The sequence below is a fragment of the Leucoraja erinacea genome, chromosome 31 (assembly GCF_028641065.1).
Source record: "Leucoraja erinacea ecotype New England chromosome 31, Leri_hhj_1, whole genome shotgun sequence".
Lineage (NCBI taxonomy): Eukaryota > Metazoa > Chordata > Chondrichthyes > Rajiformes > Rajidae > Leucoraja > Leucoraja erinaceus.
The window spans coordinates 11,362,587-11,383,021 of NC_073407.1; the positions used below are offsets into that span (position 1 = coordinate 11,362,587).

The 20,435-nt window shown below is 47.4% G+C and overlaps 1 protein-coding gene across 1 annotated transcript in view; it reads left to right on the forward strand.

The window, feature by feature from the left end:
- LOC129711912 (multiple epidermal growth factor-like domains protein 9) overlaps nt 1–20,435 on the forward strand; it is a 149,917-nt gene that overhangs the window by 101,234 nt on the left and 28,248 nt on the right. Inside the window, exon 4 of the mRNA XM_055659937.1 lies at nt 18,569–18,718. Within this exon, the coding sequence (XP_055515912.1) occupies nt 18,569–18,718 (150 nt within the window). The remainder of the gene's footprint in view (nt 1–18,568; nt 18,719–20,435) is intronic.

Below are 20,435 nucleotides of genomic sequence, written 5' to 3' on the forward strand. Positions count from 1 at the left end.
AGTACCTACGACTAGCATCACGACCTACCTACGACCTTGTGACAACCATGCTGCAAGTATGAGTCAAGGGCAAACTCGGCAGAGGTCGTGAATTAGGTCGTGAAAGTGGGACAGGCCCTTTTTAGTGCTCGGAAATAGGTTGTTTAAGAAGGAACTGCAGATGCTGGAAAATCGAAGTCTGAAGAAGGGTTTCGGCCCGAAACGTTGCCTATTTCCTTTGCTCCATAGATGCTGCTGCACCCGCTGAGTTTCTCCAGCACTTTTGTCTACCTCGGAAATAGGTCTTCGGCCTAATTCGTCCATGCCAACCAAGGTGCGTTCCTGAGCTCGACTCTACAGCTTGCATTTGCCCGTACCACTGCAAACCCACTAACGTACCTGTCCACATTTCTTTCCAATGTTGTTATTGTACCTGCCTCTACCATTTCCTCTGGCAGCTCGTTCCATATACGTATCACCCTCTGTGTGAATAACATGCCCTTCAAATGCCCTTCGAATTCAGAGACACTTTCTTCCCAGCTGTTATCAGGCAACTGAACCATCCTATCAACAACGACAGAGTGGCCCTGAGCAGCTAGCTACCTCAATGAAGACCCTTGGACTATCTTTAATCGGCCTTTACTAGACTTTATCTTGCACTAAACGTTATCCCTTTACTATGTATCATGTACACTGTGGATGGCTCGATTGTAATCATGTATAGTCTTTTGGCTGACTGGATAGCATGCAACAAAAAGCTTTTCACTGTACCTTGGTGCACGTGCCAATAAACTAAACTAAATCTTTCCCCTCTCATCTTAAATCTGTACCTTCTAGATTTTGACTTGTGTACCCTGGGAAATGGAAAGTGTCAAGATTTTATAAATCTTCATAATCTCAATTTTGTTTCCCCCCTGGGAAAATATAGTATTTTTAACGACTGGATGTTTCCACTAGTCGGAGAGTCAAGGACCAGAGGCCAATGCCTCAGAATAGAAAGGACATAACTTTAGAAAGGAGATGAGGAGGAATTTCTTTAGGCAGAGGGTGGTGAATCTTTGGAATTCATTGCCACTGAAGGCCGTGGAGGTCAAGTCAATGGATATTTTTAACGCGGAGATTGATAGATTCTTGGTTAGTGCGGGTGTCAGGGGTTATGCAGAGAAGGCAGGAGAATGGGGTTGAGTGGGAAAGTTAGATCAGCCATGATTGAATGGCAGAGTAGACTTGATGGACCAAATGGCCTAATTCTGCTTCTATAAGTAATGAACTTATGAACAGCACTCCAGATGTGGTCTCATAGATCATACCTGGAACTTAGAGCAAGCAGTACAGGAACTGGCCCTTTGGCCCAGAATGTCTTGTGCCGTACAGTACAGGATCCAGCCCTTCGGCCCAGAATGTCCCGTGCCGAACATCTTACCAAGTTATACTAATCTCCTTTACCTGCACGTGAGCCGTTTCACTGCATATCCATTTGCCTGTACTAAAGCCTCTTGAGTGTCACTAGTCGGGGGAGATAGCTGGAAGAGAGGTGGGGCTGGTAGAAGTCTGGTTAGTGATAGGAGTCTGAAGAAGGGTCCCAACCCAAACCATCACGTATCCATGTATCACGTTCTCCAGTGATGCTGCCTGACCCGCTGAGTTACTCCAGAACTCTGTATCCTTAAGTGACAGGTAGATACAGGTGAGGGGGAGAGAGAGGGGGGGGGGGGGGGGGGGGGGGTAGACGTTTAGACAAAGGCCAGAGATGAAAAGACAAGAGAGTGGGGAAAAGGGAGATAAAGAGATAAGGATGGAAGCGGCATGAAACGTGAAGCCAGGGAAGGGATGTAGGTGGAAGGGGACAGGGGGTGAAGGGGAAAGGGAGAAATGGGTGTGCATACAGGTGGGGAACAGGGAAGAGAGGGGGGAAAGGGTAAAAAGTAAACAGCTAATGTTTTCCCTCACATCCAGCCACAACCCATGGTGCTACCTCCAGTCTATGACAAATGTCCAGTCCTGGTCACATCTTCTTTCTCTTACAATAGTGAGTGGAAACTTTGGTTAGAGTCATACATCATGGGAACAGGCCCTTCGGCCCAACTTGCCCATACCGGCCAACATGTCCCATCTACACCAGTCCCACCTGCCTCCGTCTTGCCCATATCCCTCTAAACCTGTCCTAGCCATGCACCTGTCTAAATGTTTCTTAAATGTTGTGATAGTACTTGCTTCAATGTCCTCCTCTGGCAGCTCGTTCCATACACCCACCACCCTTTGTGTGAAAAAGTTACCCCTCGGGTTCCTATTGAATCTTTCCCCACTCACCTTAAACCTATGTCCTCTGGTTCTCGATTCCCCTACTCTGGGCAAGAGACTCTGTGTGTTTACCCGATCTATTCCTCTCATGATTTTGTACACCTCTATAAGATACCCCCTCATCCTCCTGCACTCCAAGGAATAGAGTCCTGGCCTGCTCAACCTCTCCCTGTAGCTCAGGCCCTCGAGCCCAGGCAACATCTTTGAAAATCTTCTCTGCACCCTTCCTGGTTTAACAATGTCTATCCTCTAACATGGTGCCCATAACTGAACACAATACTCTGAGTGTGGCCTCACTAATGTCTTATATAACTGCCACACGACCTCCCAACTTCTATACTCTTTCTGATCATTTTCTATTCACTCAGTCACAACAAAGACCAGCTGGAGTTGGACAGAAAACAAGCTGAAGAAAGCAGCCAAAGCCAGTTTATAGTCGGCATTTAGTGAACAGGAAAGAGAAGGTTTATGTTCAGATTTCAGACTCTGGTAACTCCGGAGAATGCCACAATTCATGCTGGGCTGATGCCTGATCAAAGGGTCAGTAAAGTCCATGGAAACATGACTCTGCAGCGCTGTACTCTGCCTGTGTCTCATCCTTCCCTCATTACATTTCTCTTTCTTGCATTAAAGTCAGATTTGATCTGTTAACGCTCCGCTCCATGCTGCAGAATCAAGTTTATTTTTTTATATTCATTTCAAAGACATTGTTTGTTGACAAGTGTGCATTCTAATGAAAGATATTAATCACCCAATTGTCACCAGGTTGTAGACATCACTGACAAAGACAAGCGTAGAAGGATACAGCCCTGACCTGAGCTTATAACATTAGTATAGATGGACAGAAATCGGCTTCTCTGCTGCATCCAAACGGTTTAGGTTTGTCATTGTCACGTACCGAGATGTCGTGAAAAGCTTTGTTTTGCATGACTGCCCAATCAGATCAGATAATGCTATACATTAAAAACAATCGAGTCAAACTCAAGTAGCATAGGTGGAGCAAAGGGGATGAAACAGAGTGCAGAGTATAGTTCTCAGCATTGTAGCACATCAGATCCATACCCAAAGTCTAATGTCCGCAATGGGGTAGAGGAGAATCGGACAGTCCCCTGGCTTATGGCAGGATCGTTCAGAAGCCTGATAACAGAGGGGAAGAAGCTGTTCCTGAGTCTGGTGGCGCACCCTTCCAGGCTTCTGTACCTTCTGTGGGACGGGAGTGGGGAGAAGGAATGATAGGGGTGGGATTTTGTTGGTTGCTTCTCCAAGGCTTGGTGCATAAAACGGATCGCTGCTCGGCCGCAGATGTGGTGGGCCGAAGGGCCTGTTTCCGCCCTGATGTATCTCTGAAGTCTAAAGTTAGATGAATGGACAGATTGTGTGTCAGAGTGGCACCTCAGCCCAGGAGATTGAGCCAGGAATTCTGTCTTTGGGTCCGTGAGGTTTAGAGATACAGCATGGAAACAGACCCTTCAGCCCACCACGCTGACCAGCTATCACCCATTCACATTAGTTCTACCTTATTCCACTTTCACGAGATGTCCCATCTAGTCCCATCTGCCTGTGTTTGGTTCATATCCCTCTATCCCTTTCCTATCCATGTACCTGTGCAAATTTAACCCTTTAAATGTTGTTCTAGTACCTGCCTCGACTACCTTCTCTGGCAGCTCGTTCATATACCGACTGCTCTGTGTGTGAAACAGTTGCACCTCAGGTTCCTATTAGTTTACACTCCCAATGTCAGTCAGCATCTATCTGTCTGGTAACTGACTTGAATATTTGTAACATGAAATAGCATTTGGTAGCTAGCATTAATCAAGATAATCTTGGACCTAAATGATGTTCAGTGGTGAGTTTTGAACGTGAGGAAACGCGAGCTTGTGAATTTGAAAGGATCACGCACTCAGCTCACTGCAACAGGAGGGCAAATCACGCAAGCTACAGATACACACACCCCCCCCCCCAGGAAAGTCCGTTCTCATAAAGGCAAATGTTAAAATGATTCCCACCACCAAAACACCGGTCAGATCCTCACTTTCAGAAGATGTGCAAGAAACGGAAAATCACCAGAACTCAAGGCAGAGGTTTGTTGTATTTTTCTTGTGAGTTGCAAGAAAATTTACATAACGCTGAGACGGTTTGAAAAGCACATCAAGAAATGAAATGGAAATGAAATGAAATGAAATGGAAAGCGGAAACTAAGTATGGTAATTTATTTAAAGCTTGAGATTAAATGATTTGAAGTATATTGAAGTTCTTCCATCAACTATATCTAAATACTTAACGTCAGGATCAGGGCAGCCACTGAATAGCTTAATACTGTCCCATATGATTTGACGGCAATGCATTTGAGGCTTGCCTTAATCTTGTTTGCTTCTTCTAATAGCTTCAACGTGCCTGCTTTGCATGCTGCTGTCCATTGTGGTTTGAACCCTGCAAGGTTTCTATAGCCCAAAGGCTTTAGTCCCTGGACAACCCAGTCACGTCACCAACTGTTCATCCCGTTGTGTAGGAAGGCAACCAGTGACACCGCGGCAATGAGTGACACCCTAGATCTCAGACTAGTTTCATTGTCCTGATTAATTTTACTGGTGTTTTACTGATTGTATGCCTAGTTGTCATCTTCCCCTCAGCTAACAATGAAACATTCTACATTTCCTTGATTATCGTCTGCTTTGATCTGTTGCTTTCACTCCTAACCCTTCCATATCTCTGGGCTCCTTCTCCCCTGACTCTCAGTCTGAAGAAGGTTCTCGACCCGAAATGTCACCCATTCCTTCTCTCCAGAGTTGCTGCCTGTCACGCTGCATTACTCCAGCATTTTGTGTCTGTGTTCATCCCACTGTGTCTGTTAGGTAAATCATGTGGCACAGTGGCGCAGCAGTAGAGTTGTTGCCTTACAGCACTTACAGCGCCAGAGACCCAGGTTCGAGCCTGTCTATGGGTGCTGTCTGTGCGGAGTTTATATGTTCTCCCCGTGACAGCGTGGGTTTTCTCCGAGATCTTCGGTTTCCTCCCACAATCCAAAGACGTACAGGTTTGTAGGTTAATTGGCTTGGTGTATGTGTAAATTATCCGTAGTCTTTGTTAGATCGTGTTAAAGTCGGGGATCGCTGGTTGGTGTGGACTCGCTGGGCTGAAGGGCCTGTTTCCACACTGTATCTCTAAACTAAACTAAACGTTCATATATGTCGATGCACGCTGTGTCCCCATGCAGAAGCAGTGTTGATGATTAGATTATCCAAACATTGAGCAGGGAGTGGGTGGGATCAGACGGTTTACGAGCATTGCTAAGGAAGCAAGTCAAAATCAATGCTTCTGTTTCTGGTCAGTAAGCAGTGCCAAAGGCAAATGGACATAAACTAAAGTATACACTGTGCAGTCCAACAACAAAGACCCATCCCAATCGAGGATTAGATCCTGCCATCCCGGTCAATACTTAACACGTGGCGTGAGAACACGAAATTGGAAATCAATAAATCTGTCCTCCAGCTTTTATATGTGTGAAAAAGAATGGAACCAATTAAGTGAGGAGCTAGCTATTGAGAATACAAGGACATTGGAAGCCGGACTTTAGGACTCATTTGTCACGCCAGCATGATCATAGCCACCTGAAAATTGTGACTTACGACAAGGTTTTGAAACTTGGAAATTGAAAATAGCAAATCTTAAGCTGCCACTGAATTTTTAATGCAAAGAACTTTATGGAATTTGAACACCAGTTGACCCACAGTACCTCAAATAACTTTTCAATGTAATATATTCCACAATGCCTTTGAGAGAACATTTCAGGGAATTTAAAGAACCACTTGCCTTACGTGGTCTGGCTCGTCATAAAATGGCGGACAATGAGGTCCAAGAGGCAGTTGGCCAATGAAAGTACCCTTGTCCATGTCTGGATTGGTAGGAGTCTCCCGCTGGAGGTGGCTTGTGTGTTTGAATCAGATGGGACAGTGGCACAGGAGTAGAGGTGCTGCCTTACAGCGCCAGAGACTCAGGTTCAATCCTGACCACGGGTGCTGTCTGTAGAGAGTTTGTACATTCAACCTGTGACCACGTGGGTTTTCTGTGGGTGCTCCGGTTTCCTCCCACACCCCAAAGACGTACAGGTTTGTTGGTTAATTGGCTTTGGTTAAAAAATCAAAAATTGGACCTAGTGTGCAGGATAGTACTAGTGTACGGGGAAAGCTGGTCGATGCGGACTCGTTGGGCTGAACGGCATTATTCTGCACTGAACCAAAGGGAAACACTTGATATTTGTATTGTGAATCAAGCTCCAAGCTTGTACTTGAAACAGCAGAGTGGCTGAAGAAGTGTACCGACCCGAAACGTTACCTATCCATGTTTTAGACCTTAGACTTCAGACTTTACAGATACAGCGTGGAAACAGGCCCCTCGGCCCAACAAGTCTGTGCCGACCAGCAATCATCTCCTACACTAGCACTAACTTACACACTGGGGCCAATTTACAATTTACTGAAGCCAATGAACCTACAATCCATTACACTTTAGAATGTGTGAGGAAACCCATGCGATCACAGTGAGAACGTACCAGGCAACACCCCCAGTCAGGATCGGCGCTGTAAGGCAGTCGCCCCCCCCCCCATGTTCTCCAGAGATGCTGCCTGACCTGCTGTGTTACTCCAACATTTTGTGTCTATCTTCTATCAATTGTACTTGAGTTTGAACTAATTGTATCTATGTATGGGATATCTGTTCAGACAGCATTGCAAGGCAAAAATGTTCACTGTACCTCAGTACATGTAACAATAATAGACCTAAACCTGAACACAGGAATTCTGGAAACACTCAGCAGTTCAGGCAGCATCCATGGAGGGGAAGACATGGTTAACATTCAGATGTGTGAACTGTGTTTCTCTTTCTACATAAGCTGCCTGACCTGCTGAGTGTTTTGAGTAAATTTCTGTACCTGTAACTCGTGGAGGTGATGGTTACAGCTGTGTTGGAGAGAACGAGCCCCTTCCCATGTTAAGTTTCTGTGCAGAATCTGTAGTAAGAGTGATCTGAGTGAGAGTTGGCAATGAGCTTGCTCCAGTTTCCTCATCACCAGGCGAGACTCTGAATTAAACCCTCTCCCCCCCTCCTCCCTTCCCTTCCCTTCCAGCTGACACTTGTACTAATTTGCACGGATATCTTCATTTAATTTTGTGACCCTCTGGCCCTCCTTTCGCCTTCGACCCCCTTCTCTTCCGCGCCAATTTTACATTGACGGCCTCTTCAAAGGGTTTTTGCACAGCCCGTGGACCGGGCAGGGATTGGAGAACAAAGCGACGAGGTTGTGCTGAGATCCGTGACTGAGGGGCTGATACGTACGAGGCCCAAGGGCTGCCCAGTATCCGGGTGACCTTCGGCTTTGGAGTTGAGCCTGGCTTGCTTGAAATAGTCAAGCAGGATGTGTGTGACTTCTGAGTGTAATTTGAACCAGTGTTGACCTGCTCCATCGCATCTCTGCATGTTCCTGGCTCCATGTCCCTGCTGCAACCCCCAGTCACGGCCACATGGTCCGCACTCGATGAACTACTGTGTTTAGTCAGGGGGTCGACACCGGTGGCCAGTGTCACGGTCTTGGCGACTCCCCACACAGGAACACGGTCACACAGGCCCTTCAGCCCAACTTACCCATGCCGACCAAGATTCCCCATCTACACTACTCCACCTCCCCGCGTTTGGCCCATATCCCTCTAAACCTATTACCCCATCCTTTTTCTCCAGAGGTGCTGCCCAACCCGCTGAGTTACTCCAACGCTTTGTGTCTATCTTCTCTCTAAACCTTTCCTGTCCATGCACCTGTCCAAATGCCTTTTCAATGTTGTTATAGTCCCAGCCTCATCTACCTCCTCTGGCAGCTCGCTCCATATATCCACCACCCTCTGTGTGGAAAAAAAAATGCCCCTCAGATTCCTAATAAATCTTGCCCCTCTCATCTTAACCCTATGGTTCTTCATTCCCCTACTCTGGGTAAAAGACTCTGTGCATTCACCTTATCTATTCCCCTCATGGTTTCATGCACCTCTATAACATCACCCCCATAAATAGTCTGCCCAACCTCTCAGTCCTGGCTCTTCACGAGAGTAACAAGCAAAAGCCTGGCTTTTGGGCTGGTATTTTGGGGGTGGAATGGTAGTAGGAAGGTATCAAAAATTGGGGATGGGGGAGTCAGGCTTGGGCAAGGGTGCTTCAGGAGATCCACAGGGAGCGGCATGGTGGGGTGAAGGTATCTCTTGATTAGTAAGGGCATCAAAGGTTACGGGAAATCAATGGGGAGAAGGCAGGAGAATGGGGTTGAGAGGAAAACTAGATCAGCCATGATTGAATGGTGAAGTCGACACGGATGGCCTCATGGCCTAAAGCTGCTCCTTTGTCCTACGGCCTTATATGTGTGAGTGCATCATGTTTCCCGAGTGTACGAGGTATCACACTTGTTGAGCATTAGGTGCATAGTTGCATGCACCCTGAGTGTGTAGTGTTGAGCGTGCATGGTTTCACACTCACTGAGTGTGTTTCACACTGACTGGGTGTGCAGTCTCACAACTGTTGAGCGTGTAAGGTTTCACACTCACTGAGTGTGCGGTGCCTCGCAGCTGTTGAGCGTGTAAAGTTTCTGACCCACTCCCTGCTTGGGTTGGAACTGAGCTGATCTTCTACTTGCGTATTGCGTGCACAGCCTAAAGTTGCAGGTCAACTTGTTCTGTTTGATCTTGTTTGTGCACGTCGGGTTGATTGCATTAGTCGAAACAGGGTGGACCACGTGAAGGTTGCAATGCCCCACCCCACTGAGCTGGTGAGTGGAGCCAAGCCTGGGGGACCAAGGAGCGTTGCCGACAGCATTTAACAAGGGCATTAGAGTACTTCGGCCCACCGAGTCCATGCCGACCACCGATCACCCGTTCACACTGGTTCGACATTATCCACCTTTCTCATCTATTCCTTCAGCATGTGGGGGGAATTTACAGAGGCCCAATTAACCTACACACCCACACGTCTTTTTTGACGTGGGAGGAAGCTATAGCACCCGGAGGAAACCCATGCAGTCACAGGGAGAACGTGCATACTCCACACACACAGACAGTGCCCAAGGTCAGGATCGAACCCGGGTCTCCAGTGCTGTGAGGCAGCAGCTCTACCAGCAGCACATCTGTGCCGCCGATAGATAGACACAAAATGCTGGAGTAACTCAGCGGATCAGGCGGGAATAGGTGACGTTTCGGTTTGAGACCCTTCGTCAGACATCGGTCTTGACCCGAAATGTCACCTCTTCCTTTTCTACAGAGATGCTACCTGACCCACTGAGTCACTCCAGCATTTTGTGTCTGCCTTCGCTGTAAACCAGCATCTGCAGTTCCTTCTTGCACGTCTGTGCCGCCCTTTGGTTACAAGATTCAATGCTGTTTGTGAGATGTGTTTTGTTGTGGTTTCTGAGGCAGGAATGGTAGCGTGGAAAGGCAGGCCCCTGGACACCCATCACATCCAACGCAGACAGCAGGCCCCTGCAAGCAGACTAGCATCTTCAGCATAGATTCCATCTGACGTTACCATGGTTACAGGGTTCCCTAAATTTAAAAAAAATGGTCCAAAATCACTGAAAACTCATGTCTGGTTAAATTTGGGAATTTTGAATTGCTTGTCAGGAATATTTGTTTTCTTGTGGAAGGTGAAAATATAAGCATATTTGAACCCAGGGTTGTGGTGAGCACATTGTGGACGATATAACCTCAATAGTTTAGTTTTGAAGCCAGACGTTGCAACGTCGACAATTAGCCAAAGACACAAGAGGATTGTTTACTTCTGGCTGAAGATTGATTATCACAGGGATACCCAAAATTGGGCAAAAGGGCTTTGCAATCTTGCTTCAGTAATGGTACAGTAACACTCCATACATCTGCGGTTGCCGTGGTGACGGATTGATGGGCTGAGCTTTATTTCTGTTCCTTCGCTCTCGCTTGCTGGAAGAAATGCTGCAATTAGAATTTAATTTCTTTCCTGTTCATTAAAACTTCCCAATTGATCACTCAACGCCACTCAGTTGGAAAAATCAGTTTATCTTGTTGCAGTTAAATGGAGTGAATCCATTGCCTTAATTTCACTGGAGCCCGGCCCGTCACACAGACAGGACATTGTGAATACATGGAGGGTAATGGTCCATGCGGGGATAGATACACCTTCCCACTGTGGAAGCTAAAGATATCAGCCTTCAACAGAAATACTTAGCCTCCCCTGTGGACTTAGTTTAGTTTAGAGATACAGCATGGAAACAGGCCCTTCGGCCCACCGAGTCCACGCTGACCAGCGATCACACGTTCACACTAGTTCTATGTTATCCCAGCTACACTCTAGGGGCCATTTACAGAGACCAGGGGTTGATTCTGACCTCACTCCACTCTCTGTGTGGAGTTGGTACGTTCTCCCTGTGACTACGTGGGTTTTCTCTGGGTGCTCCGGTTCCTCCCACATTCCAAAGAGGTGCAGGTTCACAGGTTACTTGTCCTCTGTAAATCGTCCCTAGTGGGTAGGATAGAACTCGTTGGGCCGAAGGGCCTGTCTCCACGCTGTATTTCTACAAACTAAAACAAAAACTAAAGTTCCTTGTTTCTCGTCGTGTGATTGATGGGTTCAAACACTAGATAGAAGAGGATTGAGTGAAGATTTACCCAAGAGGGGCTCGGATGACACAGAGTTGTTTCCAGGGAAGTTTTCTTTGTCTCTCGCCTGTTTGGTTTTTTGGAACATGTACCCCAAAGGAATGCTGGGTTTTGTTATTGTTGAGTTTCAGAGTTCACTGACAACGCGCAGTCTGCTCCGCAGGCTGGTTCCTGTTAAATCATCCTCACAGCGGAGGCTTCTGTGCTGTTGTACATTGAGCCAGACTTCCCAGAGCATAACTCATGGTGCATTGCACGGGGATCGGCGGCGGGGGAGATCGTGCAGCGATCGATCCCATGAGTGCTGAACTATCCCCAGTGAAACCCGCTGCACGTTACTGTACTTGGCTCTCTTGGGTTGTGAAATCTGTTCGTCATTAAGTCAGGAGTAATGCATCTCTCCCGACCGTCATCTTTTTGTAACATCGAACTAACATCGGATCAAATTGCAGAGAGTTGTGGATGTTGCCCAGACCATCAGGCAGACCAATCTCCCTTCCATTGTCTCCATCTACGCTTCACGCTGCCTCGGCAAGGCCACCAGCATAATCAAGAACAAAGTCTGATGTCAAGACCAACTGTTATGTTTAATTAACTTGATGAGTACGAGCGTCAGAGGTTATGGGGAGAAGGCAGGAGAATGGGGTTCGGAGAGAGAGATGGATCAGCCGTGATTGAGTGGCGGAGTAGACTTGATGGGCCGAATGGCCCAATTCTGCTCCTATCTCCCTTACCACCTTATCTGCGGGAGCATAATCCAGATCCCTCCGTTCCCTGCATATCCAAGTGCCTATCCAAAACTCTCTTAAATGCCACGATTGTACCTGCCTCCACCGTCAAGAAAGAGAAGGAGGTGTCTGTCAGATAGAGGCAGCTGGGATCAGTCACATCCCTTGGGGGAGTATTAGAGATGTAGGAGGCCCAACACTTAAGAGGGAAATCAGGAGGACATGAGATAGTTGTGGCAAATAAAGGAAAGGACAAACCAAAGAGATTCCACGTGTAACGAGGAAAAGGGTAACTGGGGAGAGAATCCCCTTGAGGATCACCGGGGAGCCACAGGAGATGGATGATGTGTAAAATGAATATTTCTCAGCTGTATTTACCGTTGTGAGCGTCATGGAAGCTCAGGAATTAGGAAATTAATAGTAATGTTTTGGAAACTATCCACATCACAAAGGAAGAGATGGTGGCAGCCTCGAGGCTTATTACAGGGCGCGATCAAGTGTATCCTAGGATGCGAGGGAAGAAACTGCTTGGGCCCTGGCAGAGATATTTGTGTCATCTTTAGCTGCAGGAAGATACCAGAATACTGGAGACTTGTTAATACTGTGCCTTTGTTTATGGAGGGCTGCAGGGACAAGCATTGGAACTAGAGGTCGATGAACGTAATGTCAATGGTGGGGATTCTGTGGGTCAGGGTTTAATTGTATTTGGAAAGGCAAGACTGATTAATGACAGTCAGCATGGCTGTGTGAATGGGAAACCGTGTCTCGTCAATTTGATTGAGATTTTTGAAGGGGTGATGTAGAACGCCGATGAGGACAGGCGGTAGTTGTGGATTACGTGAGTTCCAACTGCGGGAGCCTGCAGGACTTAACATCGTAGAGCTCGCGGTCCTTGGTTAGAGACCGACTTCAGGAGCTCCAGGCTGCAGGAGCTTCGATCGCCCCAACACGGGGGCTTCGACCGCCATCTGCGGCGCTCCGATCGTCCCGACCGCGGGAGAATAAATGAGGAGGAAGATTGGACTTTATTGACTTCTAACACAGTGGGGAATGTGGGGAATCTGCTGTGGTGGATGTTTATTTTAACTTTCATGTAGTTGTGTGTCTTGTTGCCTATTTTTACTATGGCTGTATGGTAATATGAATATCACTGTAACTTAATTGGTACATGTGACAATAAACTGACCTTTGAACCTTTGAACATGGAGTTGACAAGGATCTGCACACTAGACTGGCTTGGTTGTATGAGTCAGAGGGTGGTTGAAACGATTGGAGGCGTGTGAGCAGTGGTGAGCTGTGGGATCAGTGCTGGGTCCACTATTGTAGGGCATCTGCATTAACAATTTGGATGACAATGTTGCGAACAAGGTGAGTAAGTTTGCAGATGACACCAAACTTGGTGGTGTAGTGGACAGTGAATAAGGTTATCTAACATTAAGTCTGCTTGAATTTAGTTTAGTTTAGAGATACAGCGTGGAGACAGGCTCTTTGTCCCACCGAGTCCACGCCGACCATCGATCACCCCTACACAAGTTCTATGTTATGCCATTTTCGCATCCTACACACTAGGGGGCAATTTACAGAAGCCAATTAACGCACAAACCTGCCTGTCTTTGGGATGTGGGAGGAAACCGGAGCACCAGGAGAAAACCCACGCGGTCATAAGGGGAACTTACAAATTCGGCTCAGGCAGCACCCGTAGTCAGGATCGAACCCGGGTCTCTGGCGATGTGAGGCAGCAACTCTACCGCTGCACCACTCGGTTGCCCCCATTAAAGTTATTTTTCATGTGTGATTTAAGAGAGCAGTAAAGGCAGTCAGCAGATTAGCCTTCCGCCTTGTGTCAGATGTAAGAGACCAGGGAGTGGTCATATGTCCCTGACAACCAGGAAGTGTGTCCAGCTACAGCCCATCCCAGACTCCATGGTTGGTTGGGCCAGCAGTTGGAGTCAATGAGGAGCATGCATATAGAGACAGTGAGGGTTACAGACAGTAGCTTCAGGGAGGGGGGTCACTTCAGAGTTTCAACCCAATTTGCTATGTGTATCCACGAGGGTCTCTTGAAACCGTAAGTGGAAAGTCCAATTCAGGAAGGAACCATAGTGGAGCTTGTATTGGGGAACAAGCCTGGCCAGGTGACTGAAAAAGGGTCTCGACACGAAACGTCACCTATGCCTTTTCTCCAGAGATGCTGCCTGACCCGCTGAGTGACGACAGCATTGTGTGTCTGCCTTCTGGCCAGGTGACTGGGGTTTCAATGGAAGAGCATTTAGAGCACAGTGATCACAACTCCTTAAGTTTTAAGATCGTTATGAATAAAAATAAGTCTGGACCTTGGGGGAAAGTACTAAATTGGGGTTAGGCTGATGACAACATCACTAGCCAGTGGCCAGGAAGAGTGAAATAGGAACAGCTGGTATTGGGTAAGACCATATCTGACATGTGGGAATCATTTAAAGAACAGTTGATTAGACGGGCTCAGGACCGGCATGTTCCAGTGAGGAGGAAGGACAGAGAGGGCAAGGTAACGGAACCTTGGATGACAAGAGAGGTTGTAAATATGATCAAAACATAAAAGGAAGCAAAAGATGAAATCAGGCAGGGCCTTTGAGGAATATAAAGCAAGCAGGAAAGAACTTAAGCAGGGAATTAGGAGGGCCAAAGTAGACGAAGAAATGTTCTTGGCAAGTAGGATTAAAGAGAATCCAAAGGCTTTTTTTGTATGTACATTAAAAACAAGACGGTAACCAGGGAGAGGGTGGGACTGCTCACGGATAGATTACGCTTGCAGTCGCACTGTTATAGCAGGGATATCGTTAAGCTGGGAAGAGTAGAGAAAAGATTCACAAGGCTGTTGCCAGGAATGCACAGTTTCAGTGATAAGGCTGGACGGGCGAGGACTTTACCTTGGAGGTTACCTAAGTGGTTGAGAGCCGACCTTGTGGAGGCACATGAAATGATGTGAAGAACCTGGATAAGGTGAATGGTCCCAGGGTCGGAGAGGCTAAAATAAGTGGGTCTGGGTTTATGGTGAGAGACAAACGATTTAACGGGGACCTAAAGGGCAACACTGTCACTCTGAGGGTGGTGGATATATGGAACGAACTGTAGAGGCAGGTACAATTAATATTACAACGTCTGAAAGACATTTGGACCGATCGAGGTGCTGTTCCTCCAGTTCATGCTGGGCCTCACTCTGACAGTGGAGGAGGCCCAGGACAGAAAGGTTTGGCAACCGTGTGATCGTGTAGGCCAAGGCAGACTGAGCGAAGGTGTTCAGCAGCAGGATCGGCCCGTCTGCGCTTGGTCTCGCTGCCGTAGCTTTGTGTAGCACAATGTTGTTCTCTCCTCTGGACATAGTGGCTCTGATCTGGCCCTCACTGGGCTGCAGCAGAGAGGAGAGCTCTGACATTCCCTGGTGAATGACCACTCAAAGTTCTCTCATAGTGAAGTCGACCGAGCACTGCCTGGGGCAACCGCACGGGGCGGCGGTGGAAGCAGCCGACGGCATCGTGCATGGCCAGGCCGCACCCTACACCATCGCTCCAGCGGCGCCAGGCCACCCAGCCTTGAAGTGAGAAGAAAAGAAACACTTTTCTCCTTGGAATAAGATTGGACGATACTTTCAGAGTCTTGAGATCTGAAAGTTGCAAAATGGCCCCAGAACATGGCGACTCTTTGCATGCTGACCCAGAAGAGGAACTACCATTATCCGCTCTAATCATTCCACTCTCTTACTGGTGTGTGATTGGCCTCATGTCGAGTATGATTTGAGGATGGATACAAAATACTGGATTTACCCAATGGGACAGGCAGCATCTCTGGAGAGAAGGAATAGGTGACGTTTCGGGCCGTAATGTCACCCATTCCTTCTCTCCTGAGATGCTGCCTGTCCTGCTGAGTTACTCCAGTATTTTGTGTCTCTGCGATTTAAATTAGCATCTGCAGTTCCTTCCTACACATAGAGTATGACTGGATAGCATGCAACATTTTTTCACTGTACCTTGATACACACAAGTATAAATAAACTAAACCCATGCTTCTTAGGTCGGCACCTTGACTATAAGAGTCAGGAAGTCCAGATACAGCTCTATCCCAATGCAGCAAGGACGTGGAGGTGTTGAACAGGGTGTGGAAGAGGTTCACCAGAATGCTGTCTGGATTAGAGGGTTTTAGCCACAAGGAGAGGCTTGATAGTGTTCTCTGGAACGCCGGAGGTTGAGAGGAGACCTGATAGAAGTTTATAAAATTATGAGAAGAGTAGATTGGGTAGACATTCAAAACCTTTTTCCCAGTGTGGGAATGTCAAAGACTAGAGGACGCAGGTTTAAGGTGAGAAGGGCAAACTTTGGAGATGTGCGGGGCAGATTTTTTACACAGAGGGTGGTGAGTGCCTGGAACGCTCTGCCAAGGGCAGTAGTGAAGGTAGATACTACAGTGGCATTTAAGAGGCTTTTGGAAAGGCACATGGATATGGAGGGCTATAGATCATGTGCAGGTAGAGGAGATTAGTTTATTTTGGCATTGTGTTTGGCAGGGAAATTGTGGGCCGAATTACCTATTGCTGTGTTGTGTGTTAGAACCTAAAGACCAAAGATCCTCTATAATCTTTGCTAAGGACAGTGTTCCCTGTGAGTAGGCAGCAGGGACAGTGTCTGTCAAAGTGCAAAGTGTGGGATGAAAGTGGCCCTTTTCAATCATGTTGCGTTCAGAAATGAAAGGTGAGGTTTTGGGCAAAGAAAAGCAGCATTGTGCACCAGTTTCACTTTGTGTTTCTGCTGAATGTGCTCGATGGGAGCTATTCCTGGAAACATGAACTGTGGTGTCAGCAACATGGACTGCAGCGCTGCACAGATTCCACTCACTCCAGCGCCTCGCCAGTGGTACCGTGGCCAGATTCCCCGACCAGGCTCCGCGTTCCAGCCGGCACGGTCCCACAGCAGGAAACCCCATCCCACATCAGCAATCCTGATCCAAGCACAGCCATTTCCCAACGTCACAAAGATTTTCTTTGGAGACTCTTAAAGTTGCGTTTGAAGTGAAAAGTTCACTTCCTCCTCACGTCCGTCCACAGATGCGCAAGACAGACACAAAAAGCTGGAGTAACTTACCGGGTAAGACAGCGTCTCTGGACAAAAGGAATAGGTGACGTTTCTGGTTGAGACCCTTCTTCTGACTGAGAGTCAGGGGCTGACCCGCTGAGTTACTCCAGCTTTTTGTGTCTGCAGTTTAAACCAGCATCTGCAGTTTCTTCCTACACATGCCCAAGCTATTTATCTTTGACCTATCAAAGACCACGGGCGGCAAGACCCAGCGGCTCAGTCTGGTGGCGTTGGTTCAATGTGTTGTCAGCGATGTTAAAAAGGAAGCAGTTTTCGCTGAATTAAATTCATAAACAGAGTGATGAGTCAAGGTCATGTTTACTAGAATCTGCCGTGATTGTTCACAGCAGTGGGAAGACGATAAGAGTCATACAGCACATAAACGGGCCCTTCGGCCCAACTTGCCCACGCCGACCAACATGCCCCATCTACACCACTAGCCCCACCTGCCCTCATTTGGATCATTATAAGTTCATAAACGATAGGAGCAGAATTAGGCCATTTGACCCATCAAGTCTACTCCACCATTTAATCATGGCTGATCTATCTATCCCTCTTAACCCCATTCCCCTGCCTTCTCCCCATAACCCCTGACACCTGTTCTATCCCTCTGAACATTTGTAAGCCATAAAAGGGACATTTAGGGGGGGACAACATTCTTACATTCTGAACCTTTGTTAAACTTTGATGTGGGCTAATAGTTTCTAAGCTTCAGTTGATCATTCTATGATTAAACATTCCAGAGGTGCTGCCTGACCCGCTGAGTTACTCCAGCACTTTGTGTCTTTTTTTTATATTAGTAAAAGCATGTTGTTGGTTATGACATTATTAACTTTCCCTGAAGCTATTGCATGAGTTTAACTATGGATTCAGGATGGTGAGAGGGCACTGTGAGCCACATAGCATGCTACAACTCTCCCTCCCAGCCTTGCCACACCCTCCTCCCACCCAGCAATCAGTCTGAAGAAGGGTCCTGACCCAAGACGTCACCTATCCAATGTTCTCCAGAGATGCTGAGCACTTTGTGTCCTTTTGTGTGGGCCAGCATCTGCAGTTCCTTGTTTTTACATTCTATATTCACCTGGTCTGTAGTTGCTGAACAGAAGTGCTGGGTTTACAGCTTAGCAGTTGGGTCTTCTCAGGGAAAGCCTTGACCTTGTTAAAACCTCAACAGTTCTCTGGATCTCCTTGAGAGTTTGGGGTTTCAAAGCACGACGAAGAAATGTCATTGTTCAATCAATGAACTCGGATTAGGCAAACGGGGTGACAACGTGGGGAGATGCGATATGGTCCATTTCAGCAAGAAAAGTAGCAAAGCACGTTATCTGGTGGTGGTGGTGCCTTTATTGTCACGTGAGCGACGTGCAGACACACAGTGGAATGATTTTCTCAGTCCAGTAGAGTGTTGCCATACCTAAGCACATCCCTGATTAGCAAGTGTACAGAAATAGTGTACAGAAACGATTGAGTGTGTGAGCTCTCATCAGCTCCAAACAGCAAGACAAATACGTCTCAATATTCGATAAATAGAGGCAACTCCAGGAGAAGATTCATCGCAGATGTTGCTGCTAATTGTGTCCATGTGTGTGTGCTCTGTGTACAGCTGCTGCCACTGGCTGCATGTCTGACCATCTACGACTGCCTTTGATCATATCTCTGCCGTTAATTGATTGCCAGTTAAGTTAACTGAGTTAAAACCGCCCTCCTCTCGACAGTTCATGCAGCCAGGGCCACTGTCAAAAATCTGCGTCCAGTCCTGTTTGGAGCGCTCTCCTGATATGTTCTGTTTTCATTTGTCTAGGGTTCTGCTGGAACTGCACTGGAAACACGAAGGGACATCACTGCGAGAATTGCACGGAGACTTTTTACAGGAAACCCCAGGTTGGCTTGACAGCTGAGTGTGAGCGCTGCCCTTGCTCAGTGGTGACATCTAGTGGAAGCTGCCACTTAGGTAAGGCTTCAAGCTGCCTCGTGTGAGGAATGTGAGTCTGAAGAAGGGTCTCGACCCGAAACGTCACCCATTCCTTCCCTCCAGAGATGCTGCCTGTCCCGCATTTTGTGTCTATCTTCGTGAGCCGAACAGAATCCCTTGTCCAGAGCTGGGGAATCTGAGAACCAGAGGAGATAGGTTGAAGGTGAGGGGGGAAAGATGGAATAGGAACCTGAGGGGTAACTTTCTTACACAAAGGGTGGTGGGTGTATGGAAAAAACTACCAGAGGACGTAGTTGAGGCAGGGATATTGCAACGTTTAAGAAACATTTAGACAGGTACATGTATAGGATAGGTGCAGAGGGATAGGGGCCAAACACAGGCAGGTGGGACCAGGGTAGATTGGACATGTTGGTCGGCGTGGGCAAGTTGGGCTGAAGGGCCTGTTTCCACGCCGTATGACTATGACTCACGGTTACAAAAGGCAAACGAGAGAATGATTGAAAGGGCGCCAATCTCACTCTGATATCGAGATGAGTGGTTTCTCAGTCACTATTTCTGTCTGAGATCCATTAAACGGAGAGAACTTTCTCTTGCGGAATGAATAAAAGTATGCGACCGGGTCAAAGCAATAGCGGAGATAGGAGCGGAAGGAAATGGCAGCGATTGAATGGGGAGATTAAATGATAAGCGTATCACATGAGATACGGGTGAGAAAGAGGAAATGAATCCCAAAGAGTAGAGCACATACAAAAACAATGAAGGTGAACGTTATTATTATTTGCTGTATCAGGAACTGGATTTATGATTTTCCATGTGTTCGTGGGTAGAGAATGTATCATTGACCAGTGGTAATATTGCTGAACTTACTCAGAGTCTGAAGAAAGGTCTCGTACCAAAACGTCACCCATTCCTTCTCTCCAGAGATGCTGCCCGGCCCGCTGAGTTACCATGGCATTTTGCGTCTATTTTGGATTTTTTAAGCAACATGTGGGAAAGATAAATCTCATTTTGATTTCTAAGGATGTGTTATTTGTTGGCAGTGATGTGCCACCATCAGTTACTTTGCGTTTTACTTTTGAGATACAGCGTGGAAACATGCCCATCGGCCCACAGAGTCCTCACCGACCATCGATCGCCCCGTACACTAACACTAACCTACACACCAGGGGCAATTTACAATCTTTCCTAAAGCCAATTAACCTACAAACTTGCACCTCTTTGGAGTGTGGGAGAAAACCGGAGCGCCCAGAGAAAACCCACGTGGTCACGGGGAGAACGTACAAACTCCACACAGACAGCACCCGTCGTCAGGATCGAACCCCGGTCTCTGGCACTGTAAGGCAGCAACTCTACCGCTGCGCCACCATGCCGCCCCTTGTGCTTGTCATAACAAGCAAGCACATATTAGGCTCACTGCTCATTGAGGCTTGATGTCTGGCAGCTTGTGAAGGGAGCTGGATCTTCCATTTGTCCAACCTGATCCTCAACTGCAGGCTCATTCACGTTTAGATATGAATAGGACGACGGGACATCGGAACCGGCAGATGATGGGTATCATCAGCTACAACTCCGCTGGACTGTAGGGTCGAGGGGCTGAATGATCTGCTAGTGCTGTGGTGTTGCCAGGACTCGAGGACATGAGCTACAGGGAGAGGTTGGACAGACTAGGACTTAATTCCTTGGAGCGCAGGAGGATGATGGATGATTTTATAAAATCGCAAGGGGAATAGATAAG